Source organism: Stylophora pistillata, chromosome 7, assembly GCF_964205215.1.
Source record: "Stylophora pistillata chromosome 7, jaStyPist1.2, whole genome shotgun sequence".
NCBI lineage: Eukaryota > Metazoa > Cnidaria > Anthozoa > Scleractinia > Pocilloporidae > Stylophora > Stylophora pistillata.
In genome coordinates, this window is record NC_142525.1 from 14,797,635 (window position 1) to 14,809,815 (window position 12,181).

The 12,181-nt window shown below is 37.1% G+C and overlaps 2 protein-coding genes and 1 pseudogene across 6 annotated transcripts in view; 1 reads left to right on the forward strand and 2 right to left on the reverse strand.

Annotated features, from left to right (window-relative positions):
* The window catches only part of LOC111318913 (fibroblast growth factor receptor 2), a 33,800-nt gene extending 23,142 nt beyond the window's left edge, over positions 1–10,658 (reverse strand). For 2 of the 5 annotated variants that reach the window (XR_015989585.1, XM_088727696.1), the window contains exons 1-2: positions 10,476–10,658; positions 4,456–4,848 (exon numbers count right to left, since the gene is read on the reverse strand). Coding sequence is in view for 3 of the 5 variants with exons in the window: in XM_088727696.1 (XP_088583822.1) it covers positions 4,456–4,848; positions 10,476–10,545 (463 nt within the window). In the remaining 2 variants the exon portion in view is untranslated. The remainder of the gene's footprint in view (positions 1–4,455; positions 4,849–10,475) is intronic. The other 3 variants (XR_015989584.1, XM_088727695.1, XM_088727694.1) reach the window with 3 other exon arrangements.
* LOC148726776 (uncharacterized) lies at positions 34–2,828 on the reverse strand. Its single transcript, XM_088727985.1, has 2 exons — positions 633–2,828; positions 34–220 (listed from the first exon to the last, which is right to left on the reverse strand). Exons 1-2 carry the CDS (start codon positions 1,021–1,023, stop codon positions 135–137), a joined length of 477 nt encoding a protein of 158 aa, XP_088584111.1. The 5' UTR covers positions 1,024–2,828; the 3' UTR covers positions 34–134.
* Positions 10,659–11,963: 1,305 nt separating the features above from the next.
* Positions 11,964–12,181, forward strand: part of LOC148726777 (uncharacterized) — a 3,481-nt pseudogene continuing 3,263 nt past the window's right edge.

A 12,181-nucleotide genomic window follows, 5' to 3' on the forward strand; every position in this document is an offset into this window, starting at 1 on the left:
TAGCAGATTTGCAACAAAAAGAAACCCCTCTTACAGAATCATTGTCGTTGGCTGCGATCTTTTTACCCTTCTAATTATCAATTGCTTGTCAAACACTGGATGAGACACTTGCCTAGCTTCTTTTTTCAAGTTCGTCATTTGCAATCCTTGTTTTTAAGTTCACCATTCTTAACGAATAGCAATCCTTGTTCCGTTCTTGCATCTTTAGTGTTTTTCTGCCCTATAAAACGATCATTTCAAGGTTTCATTCTATATAAAAGCAACTCTTTACGACTGTAAAAATGACTCAAAATATTGTGACGTAGCTCCCTTAAGACCAAAAAAGCAAGATCGTCTAGCCAATACAAAACTTGAACCTGTTCTAAAGTCGAAAGTTATCGACTACCTTTTACCTTGTGTGCAAAGTAAATGGTCAAAAAATTATTTTTCAGTTCCCTGTTGAAACTTTTCTGTCACAAGAAGTGAGCAGTTATCGTCATATTGACCTGCGAAATGAACTATTTACAAATTCTGTTAATACCCTATCCAGTTTAAGTAGTTTCACTTAGTAAGAACAAGGAATACCACTGGTGTCTATCTGATTCTACAGGAGACATGATTCCAAACAGCAAAAAATGAAAACAAAACCATACCTGCACCGACGGGAACAAGAACTCTCCATTTCTCTAGAATCTCTTTACACATCTGTAGGCTTGCTCCTCTTTCTGGTTTTCGTCGCTTAATGCCATGCAGAGGATGGTAACATTTGAGACTTGGTCTCCACCAGGTGCCTAACGCAGCGCAATGCTTCGGACACACTGACATTTCGTCCCCCATCACATCAAAGAATCCCACTCTAGCTAAAATGAGGTCTTTCTCCGACCTAACAGATGTTTGGGCAACCTTCAGTTGCCGCAAATGAGATTTGATATCCCTCGTACAGGATGACAAAGGGAATAATTCATTCTTCCCTGGAAATCTCTCTGAAAAATCACAAGTGCTCTTGGAATGCGAAGAGAACGAACAAGACAATTGGGCAGCCATAGCTTTAAGTTGCCGCTCCAAAAAATCTACCAAGTAACTAGAAAAACTACGGCGAGACTTCTCTGGGAAGAAAAGACTACGTGCTATTTAGTTATCTTTGTTTATTTTTCATGGCTCTACCTCAAAAACAATCCTGCAATCAGACTTTACAAAGGTGAAATAAATTAAGTTTATTTAAAGTAGAATGTGGATTGACTTTCAAGATAGACGTTTATTTTTTTCGAGCTCTGGGAATTTCATTTCTGAATTCATGCAAGTACATGTGACGGGAGCACGTGTCACGCCACTCACCTAAATTTGCATGACAGCTGTTTTTTCTCCACAAGGAAATTACTTCAAGTGCATCCTAGGTTTGATAATAAATTTAACAAGTGTGGAAAGTAACAAAATGTGCAAAATATACCTCGCATACTCTGTTTTTAGCTGTTGACTTCCAGCATAAAAACACGAATCGGTGTAATTAGATTTACTAATAACTGTAAGTGAATTGTGTCAACATCTACGAATTAGTACAATTAATTCAGCGCCTTCACTATGCAGTTAAACACCTGTTAATACTTTTAGAGCCAAAAAACAAAACAATTGGCGTCACATATACCATAACACGATTTGATTCGGCTCATTAACTAGCAGCTTGTGATCACAAAGTGCTTAAATAAACATTGCCTGTCACGCACTTCGGAGGAATCAACATTGCCTGTCACGCACTTCGGAGGAATGTGATCACAAATGTTTCACAGAGGCCAAAAATTTTTTTCGTCAGAAACATAGCACTATGATTGGGTTTTACTGTGATTACATGTTGATCGACATGTAACGTTGCCCATGGAGATATTTGCAATTAAAAAAGCCTAATTTTCGGTCTCTTAAATTGTCGCGTGACATGGTTGATTATGAAATGCTCTCGATTGGCGAGGATGATTTCAAATCAATCCAACTTTGAACCTTCGATTGCTTAAGGTTCAAAAAATTGTTGGATGAAATGAGATTAAAATCCACCGCATTCTATCAGTGTGGGAGATCTTTTTTGGAAGTGCAATTTTAGGGCTAATTTCGGGGTTTTATCCCTGGGATTTGATGTGAAAGCCCTTGTACCCCAGGGATTAACTGGGAGCCCAAACTACTTTGGACTCTTGAATAACTTTATGATCTTACTCATCTGTGAAAGTTTGAGAGTTATCGGTGAGATGGCATGTGTCACGCCTGCCTGGTCCTCTCGTGGACAGACTCTTAATACTCAACTTACTATTAATTTTGTTCAGACTTGCAGGTACAGCTAAGCAATAGTAGTAGCCAGTGTTTATTCATTTATTTAATGTTGACTGGTTGGATTATCAGTCCAACACTTTGCCACTGCTGCTTTTATGTATTCCTTCAAATTAGGACAGGACTTGTTTTCTAGGCTACTGCATTTTTTAAAAAAGATCATACGGTGTTGTTCTCCCTGACCTTTTTCCTGCGCATTGTAAACACTTAAAGCTCTACCCTAAACACTGAGTTAAAATTAATGTTCTTTTTAAGTCATTCCATACCTGTAGGCCTCCTAGAAGGACCAACTATTAGATGTCCAGTACATATAAACACATAATAACTTGTCTGTGTCAAGAAAACCGACAGACGTAGACTAAAGATTGCATGTGACAGCGAAGTTTCGAGCAGTATCGACAAGATAATAACTGTCTTTTAGAAAAAAATAATTTGCTTGTCTGACTTGTGGCAGTCTCTCATCAGGCTCTGAAATCAGTTGCATTGGTAAGTAGTGCATGTCCACATAAAAATGTGTAAAGGTCTTTGTCAGGCTCTTATCCTGCTCTTGCCCTCCGAGACGATGATAGTGACGATGATGATTCTGAGGAGAGACCACAGAAGCCAACAAGAGCACAAAATAATAACCGAGGCTATCAACACGCTTTCATCCTATAGTCTGTTTGCTGCAGATGGAGCTGACGAGATTCGTCAAAACATGAGTCAGATCGCATACATCATCGAGAAAAACATTCGCAAATCTCAGAGGCAGCTCGCAATTGACAGCTTTCAGGCTAGTAAGCACCTTTTATATTGGTCACTGTTCTGCTTTTTGATTGTTCTTATGAAATTTAAAAAAAAAACTGTTTTGTTGATGAAAACATTTGAAATACGTTCAGGTATTACAAACTGTTCACTAATATCACGAAAATAGGGTAAATAAAGACAGTTATGCAGGGGTAAAAATTGCATATTTATTTTTGACCCCTATAATTCGAACCCCCGATAATTCGAACTATTTTGCTTTAATTTCCCTTGAGACTTCGAATTATCAGGGTCCAACTGTAGTTACACATCAGAGAAAAGAGACCAAATTGAATAAGCAACGTTTGTATTGAAATTAAGCTCTGTGGCCTGAGTGTCTGATACAAGTGCTATATGAGAACTTCTCAGAGAAATATTGGCATTTGTTGAACGATGGGCTGAAAAAGCTGCCTGGCCCCATGACATGCGAGGTGAAAGATAAAAAAGAAAGAGAGAGAGCAAAGTTACATGATAAAATGCTAATTGACTGCACTACACATTGGTCGTATGGGGCGAAAATGCATGTATAATGATTTGTTTGCTCTTTAACGGCAAGTAAATTCACTTTAAGTTAATGTGTACATGTATGAGCGTTGCAAAGTTGGGATTATTATTTGTTTGCTGTATTATGGCAGCTCTAAATCTTGCCTTTCATCCACCCTTATGGATGGGCTTCATGGCGATTTCATTATTTCAAATGTAAGAATGCAAGGGACCCAAAAAGGAAAAATGTACGTTACAATAAAACTTACATGTAAAACAAGAACTCCCCTAACCTAATACAAAGAAATTGTTTTGGAGAATTTTGAAACAAAGTGATTAAAGTTAACATTGATTTAAGAAAACGGAAAAATTAATAAATATGCCATGGTTTTCCCTGACATGTCAAGTGTAGCCTTGGACTTTAAAATGTTGTGCTTGGCAGCATTTTAAGGCTTTGGTAACAATTGTTAAGGACCTCCCAGTTTGTAAATAGCATACATTGAATAAGGAAAGTAACATTTCTAGAAATCAAGGCTGAAAAATTTTACTATTCCACCAATTTACAAGAAAAAGAGAAATATTGGCTCGCATCTTGTATCTTTTATTCAGGCATTGCATATCTTTTATTCAGGACAAACTTTCTAGTTGTCCTCACAGCAATGATCTCTGTCCCATGTTTATAAACTAAAGAAATTTGAGAAACCTGCATCGAAGTATTTGAAGGGATCTCAAAGGGATAAGGGTACAAAGAAATTTAGATTACTGGAATTAAGTTAACTCCATAACTTTGAGCATGCATGTGTGGTTAATACTGATGTACATGTGTAAAGCTCTTTACATGTACTTTAATTACCTCGATTAATGCCCATTGGTGCAATTGATTGTAGTAATTTTCCTTACCTACTACTTCCACTTGAATCATACGCTTCCAGTTCCCATTACTTAAAGTGCTCACCACACAGCTAAATGCTCCATTCACCTTATCATCAGCACTTGTAACCTTAGAAATAGTCAAAGCAACTCTTCCTGGGGGATTCCAATCCACATTGAAGCGATTGTGGAATGCAGCAGTTATCCCACCACTTCCTCCATTTGGCAAAAGTCTCACTATCAGATCAGAATTGAAGTTAATGTCCACTATAGTGATGCTTAGATCTTGAGTGAGACTAAAATTCCACACAAGTGTAGCAGCTTGTCCATCATGATGTTGTGAAATGTTTGGGGCGAATGTATCACTTGAACTTGTTGCTATTTCAACTGGAGGAGGTTTATACCAAGTAATTTGTGTGCCACCTACATGTGAAAATAGAACACAAATTAATAGCTATTTAAAAATGGCTACATTCTTAGAAAAACTACAAGTTGCAACAAATTAAGGAATACCTCTGAGATCAATTAAACCCTACCATGTCAACAAGCATGAAAAAGCACATTATTTTTAGAGGGGTTTCAATAAGGATCAGGCACTGGGAAAATTGATTGGCTGTGAAGACAATTCTACCTGGCTGCTCTTAAAAGGTTAACCAAAAGAACACTCTCAGTTACTACCCTTGCAATAATCATCAGCAGCAGTAACAAACAGAATTATAAAAATTATATGAATTACGTTTCCAGATGGGACTTGAACCCACGACCCTCCGTGATCTAGTCGGATGCTCTAACCACTGAGCTACAGGAGACTCTATGGTGAGCAAGGGTCAATTAGTGGGTATTGACTGGAACCGCATCACGCGGCTACACAGCCAAACATCAGCTAGCGCATAGAAGCTCACTAACAGCATCACGCTGTCACATTAAAGCATCACATGCATGAAAGCATCACATGCATTAGAGCATCACATGCATTAAAGCATCACATGCAGCCAACCAGCCTCCAAAGTGAGCATGTAAAGATGAAATAAACAATTTTTTTTTTTTTTTTAAAGTCGAGTTTCCAGATGGGATTTGAACCCAAATCATATCTGGAAACTCAATTTAAAAAAAAAAAAAAATTGTTTATTTCATCTTTACATGCTCACTTTGGAGGCTGGTTGGCTGCATGTGATGCTTTAATGCATGTGATGCTTTAATGTGACAGCGTGATGCTGTTAGTGAACTTCTATGCGCTAGCTGATGTTTGGCTGTGTAGCCGCGTGATGTGGTTTCAGTCAATACCCACTAATTGACCCTTGCTCACCATAGAATCTCCTGTAGCTCAGTGGTTAGGGCATCCGACTAGATCACGGAGGGTCGTGGGTTCAAATCCCATCTGGAAACTCGATTTTTTTTTTAAAAAAATTGCTTATTTCATCTTTACATGCTCACTTTGGAGACTGGTTGGCTGCATGTGATGCTTTAATGCATGTGATGCTTTAATGCGACAGTGTGATGCTGTTAGTGAGCTTTTATGCGCTAGCTGATGTTTGGCTGTGTAGCCGCGTGATGCGGTTCCAGTCAATACCCACTAATTGACCCTTGCTCACCATAGAGTCTCCTGTAGCTCAGTGGTTAGAGCATCCGATTAGATCACGGATGGTTGTGGGTTCAAATCCCATCTGGAAACTCGATTTAAAAAAAAAAAAATTGTTTATTTCATCTTTATATGAATTACAATGACAAAAAAAAACTAGGTATTAAAAAATTAATGCACCAATTAAATGAATATGGGTTTGGATTTAATGGGAAGTAAGGGTTCTAGATGTACACTGTAAAAGAACTCCACGCTTTAAAAAGGTTTGAAATCTTCCCACATGAAAGCAGGTATTGATTCCCCTATTCACGTGGCTGAATTTTCCTTAGTAATCACAATTGTAGCCACATGAACTCTGGGCTTGGACCTCAAATTACACCTGTAAATAATTTTTTGCAACATGTTAGGTCTTGTCAAAATTCTTGAATTATCTACTCCACAGGAAGGGATAGGTCTTGAACGTCAATGTGCTTACTAAGGTTTTTTCAATCATCTAATTACTGTTGATTGCTTCCCATTTACCACAAAAAGTTGGTGTGAAGCCCCTGGTCTTGAAATGTACATTTAAGGGATAGAGCTTGAAAATCTTTGGTGAAAGTTTTTACAGCTTTGTATGGCTGGATTGAGGGATTGGAATTTTGCCCTTTGAGATCCAGTATTAATTAAGGGATGGCTGAAATAGAAACTCCCTTAGTTTGATTTCATTACACACACAATGTATATACTAAGCTGTTTTTTCCCCACTGTCTTGCAATATCAAAGAACATATGTGGCTGCTTTTTGTTGATATTCAAGCAATTCTTATTTGATTTTATTACATGACTCAGGCAGTCAGTGGGCCAATAACTAAAATCAACCAATCAAACTCTATTGATGGTCAATATTCTCTCAGTATTGGAGCAGGCACTGTCCCAAATGGTCCCGAATGATACCACACTTGTGTCCCTTTGAACTTCACTCATATAATAAATCTCTTATTAACCAAGCTTGCTCGGGACCATACTGGAAGAATATCGGCCCTCAGTCATTTTTGTATGGACCTTGCTGCGCTCGGTCTGTACTGTCAAGACCTCGCGCTGACATTCTCCCAGTACGGCCCTCACGCTTGGTTAATAAGATATATGTCTCTCTAATGTAACCAAGGCTGAGTTGGGCAACTCCCTCTAGCCTCCATAAATAATTCACACATTGATTACCTACAGTCAATGCTCAATTCTTTTTTTTCTGGTGGTTAGGAAAAGAAATCAAGTGGTTTAAAATACATATAATTATGTTATTCACCAGACAGAGGTCTGTATTGGGAAAAAGTGTGCCTAAGGTCTTGAATTCCACCCATTACTCAAGACAGAGGGCACAGTTATTCCAGTAGGAACCAACCTAAGCTGGCAAATAATATTTGAATTTTTTCTAACAATTAAAAAGAATGCTTGCTAAAAGAACCAGCATGAATTTAGGGTTAAAATTAGGAGTTTGACTGTGAGAAGATCCTCCATAAACTTAACAATTTTTTGTACGAATATTTAACTTGTCTTTTTTGCCATGAAAAACTTTTTTTCTGAGAAATTAGGTTAAAAACAAGGATGCACATTATACTGGCCAGGGGTAAATACAGTACTTACAGCAGTTTGCACATTTTTAGGATCTCCTCTAGATTACATCACTTTCTTTTTGGATCATTACTAGTAGGTTCCAACATTTAAAGTACCACATTTAAAAAAAACTTTCAGTTTTTGACAATCAGTACAGTCACCTTTTTAATTCTTTGTTTGTTAAATGTTTCTGTTCTCTTCTGTTTTGTTCATTTTAGGTATAGTACATAAAGTGCGAGTTGTTCTCTTTTTTTAAACACTGCAAACAGTCAATTGCTTGCTTGACAATTATACATGTGCAGTTGTAAATTATGTTGTAATACAGGGCTCAACACTAACTTTTTAACTTACTAGCCAAGTGGCTAGAGACATCTTACATGTTACAACAATTGCAGTTTGTTTAATAGCCAAAATGGCCTAGCAGAAATCAAACACCTAGCCAAAACTGAATTTCTACTAGTCTGTGGCTAGTTGGCTACCGTTAATGTTGAGCCCTGGTAATATGTGATATACATGTAGTACACTGAGTGTAATGTCTGTTAGTTACGTCAGTTTTGGTAAGTGATAATAATTGTTCGTAATAGTTATGCAAGTAATGCTAGTTTTGTAATTTGGATGAAACAAAATAAACACTAATGAAATAGAAGAAGATAAAAAAGGGGTTTAGTTAAGTGAGAGTTTATGTATTTCCAGACTTAGAGATCCCTAATGGGCCTTCAATGAAAGTTTGAAGTCGTGGGCTGCTTCACCTGACATTACTAAAACCAAATTGTTTCCCTTCCCTCCCCTTGTGTGTGATTGTGTGTGACTTGGTGATTGTTCTGAGTATAAGCCTGAATTGGTATTTAAAATGTATTTGGATGTAGGATATGTTTTCAATAATTATTAATTTTTGTCCCTAGAAATTTTGACCTTCACTGTAGCCATTCAGTTTGTAATCTGCTGTTAGCTCAAATGCCAACACATTCATTGAAAAACTATGCAGTAATTACTCATGTCTGGTAAATGTTAAGTACTACATGTATCTTGAGGAAATGAGAATGTACATGCACAATTAATGGTGTACATGTGCTAGTTATCTACATTACTGAAGGTTTCCAAGTAGCTTCTATCAATACCTATTAGTAAACAAAAATAGCTTCAGCTTTAATGGCTAAAGCTAAAAAACAGCAAAGACCAGCTGTTACCCATTCCCCTCTTCACTCAGTTCCTGAATTATTCTCTAAAATCTACTGCTATTTTACTCCTCAATTATGAAATGAGAGAAAATTCCACTTGTAACTCAAAGTTCCATCCCCTTTTTAATAAAAATTGGAGTGGGTGGTTAGTTAGCCAGCACTATCAATCCATTGAAAAGCCATTCAATAAGACCATTTATATTATCATAACACTTTATGGACCTGTTGAAGTAGTGATAATTAATATATTAAATGGGTAAGAATCTGTAGAATTAAATAGCCTGTCAGAGAAATTAGGTTGACAACCTATGGTCAAACTACAGTATTAAGTAGGTACACGTGTATGAGAGTCAACCACAACTTTTGTAAGTCACAATCTACAATCTTCTAACAAGGAAAAAGATAGACAGTCAAAGACTACAAGTGGTTACTTGTATACCAAAATTTTTACAGCATTGAAAAGAACTAGAGATTACTTAAGTATTTAATGATGCTAAAAGGTAAACTGCAGCACATTTGTCTCACATCTAAAACAGAAAACCTGCTGCATCCATATATTTATGACTACCCTGTCCCACAAGAGAAAGACGATTCTAGAATACTTTTCTAATTGAATTTGACCACAAATAAAATGGTAGCAAATGATGATAATATCAACAATAACAATTACGATAACAATCATCTAGTTTTATAATAATAATTTAAAAGGTCTAGCTCGAAAGCCCCATGGTTCCCCAAATTCCCCGGGGTTCAAAAATGATTACTCATCATGCTCCTTATAATTGTAACTGTTAGTTTTACTTAGTTTTCCAATTTCATTACGATTCCATTTCTTAGACTTTTGTTTCATATAAAAAGGTATTTGGGATGTACCGTCCATCTTCATTTTAAGGTTTTCTGCCATTCTGCCCATCCACCTTTCGTACGATATTTCATAGCTTGCTCGCTCTGCAAATTTAGCGGCCCTTTTACAACACAAGTTACTAATTTGAACATTAAAAAGTACAATTAAAAATGAAAAAAATGTTTACTCAAAGCCTCTATAATTTGCAGAGCACATCTACTGAGATACTTCTGCAAGGGAAAGTGTTTGGCAAGAGTTCCATATAACTCCATACATTAATTATGCATAGAGTGTTGCAAAGAAACCTTTATATTTACTTTTTATGAAACGAATGCATAATTAATGTATGGGCTTATATTGAACTCTTTCCAAAGTTTTGATTTCAATTACGTGTATGCGCCGATGGATGCCTCAGTGAAATTATTTTGAGATTATATCTCCGGATTAACGTAGTTCACTGATTTAAACGGTTAATTGCTCTCTATGAAAAACTGTCAAACACTTGTGAAAAACTTTTGTGGCTGGTATATATTACTCTCATCAGATGAAAAACCTTCCCTTCAAGTTATATGGTGCATTGATCAGTGGAAATTCGATCTTTCTAAATTTGCTGACGTTCACAAATTTATCCCTCGTAACACAACACATACTGAATCAGTAGCAGTAATAGCCAAACGTGCCTAAATCACTTTTCCTTCTTATTGAGTTTTGCGAGCATTATGCAACTACATGAATTGCGTGGCAGTTTACAAAAAGAAGTTTGAGTTGTGAACTGAAGCTGTTGTAAGTATGTTTGACTCGCCAATTCACAGAACTGCGTTCCTTTCCCAACCAAGGTATAATTAAGAGAAGATACTCGCCTGCTTTCCAGACAAGAAGCTGAACATCAACGAGCAAAAACGAATACCATATTACTGAGAACAACTCCATAACTTGTACTCATCAAGAAGTCTTTTTACCACGGTTTCTAGTGGAGGAATAAACAGGGAAGTATGCTGATCGCTAGAACAGTTTGACTCTCATTTTATAGCATTGGAGCCCGCTATGGCCTTTGGCTGCAGCTTGTGCATATCCAATAAGGGTACGTCACAGGATGTGCTATGAAGTGTCCTCATTACCAACAAGCCGGGTGGGGATGTCACTAACAAAAATAATTCAGATCTCACATACTGTCTCTTGCCTCTTATTTCCCCAACTAAAGAAAAAAAAAATTTCCATTAATTGATTACCCGGTCAGATTTCCTGCGAATATTTACACCTGTCAACATTTCCGCGAATTCTTCACATAATTTATCAAGTTTCAGTTTCAAGTATAAAAATCAGCAGGTGTCACGCCACCGCGTACATCCCATAATGCACCATTACCATAATATCCTCTATCCACCGAACGAAGTGACTTTTTTAACAATCTTTGTCCATATCTCACCGACCTCTCAATAAGACTGAAGCAAGGTTCAAGTGAGCGCAGACGATTATTTGTCGTTGTACAGACTGCAACAAATGATGAACTTTTATGATGAACTTTATTCCTGTGTCAATTATAAAATAGCAGAAATAAAACCACTAAGTAAATACACAACAAGATAATTTAAATAAATAATAAATAACTGAGTATTAATATACGATTAAATAGCATAAAATATACGAATAAATAGCATAAAATTTGTGGTCAGCAGAATTAGGCTAGGGGACCTTAAGACGTGGGGGGGAGGAATAGTCTGAGCCTAACTAAGATATAACTAAGAATCATGCACTGCAAAGACGTGGGGGGGGGGAATAGTCTGAGCCTAATTAAGATATAACTAAGAATCATGCACTGCAAACCAAGTAGCCCACACAGCCACCATCGTCCATTAACATTTCCAAATCCATTCCTTTTAAAACCCTCTATTGAATTCAACGTCCTTATACGGGAAGATAGCTTAGCCCATAGCACAGGTCCTAAATACCTAAGGGTATGCCTGCCATAATTGATAGAGTTAAATCTTGGAATAGTAAATTATTTAACTCTTAAGTTATACACTGTATGATTTGCCGAAAATAAATCTTGTATATAGTTTGGTGCTAGCTTAAATTTTACTTTAACCTTAAATTTTACATAACACACCATTCCAAGATGGCGGTCGGTTGTGGGTTAATGTGGCTCCAGAGTCCCTTGAAGTTTTTTACTTTCCTGTTACTTTTGGCGTCTGTTCATTTCTTAAACTGGGATGGTGTGTCTGTGAATCAACTGCCTGCTGAGTCCTTCAGTGTACAATATGCCTTTCATGGTTTTAATCCTTCGAGAATCGAATCATCAATGCGACCAAACACTCGCAGGAAACATTATCTTTCGAACCGTTTTCCGAATGCTACGGATAACTCCCGCAATTTCCAACTCACACGGCGAGTAATATTAAGTGGTGATGTTGAGGCAAACCCTGGCCCAAATGAAGACATTGCTCAACGGAAAAGCAAGCAAATCAATGTACAGTGTAAAGGTAAAACGAATGTTGGCCTGAAGATCTGCGAGTGGAATATCAACAGATTGATCGATTCCAAGTTTGAACAGATAAGACATTTCTTA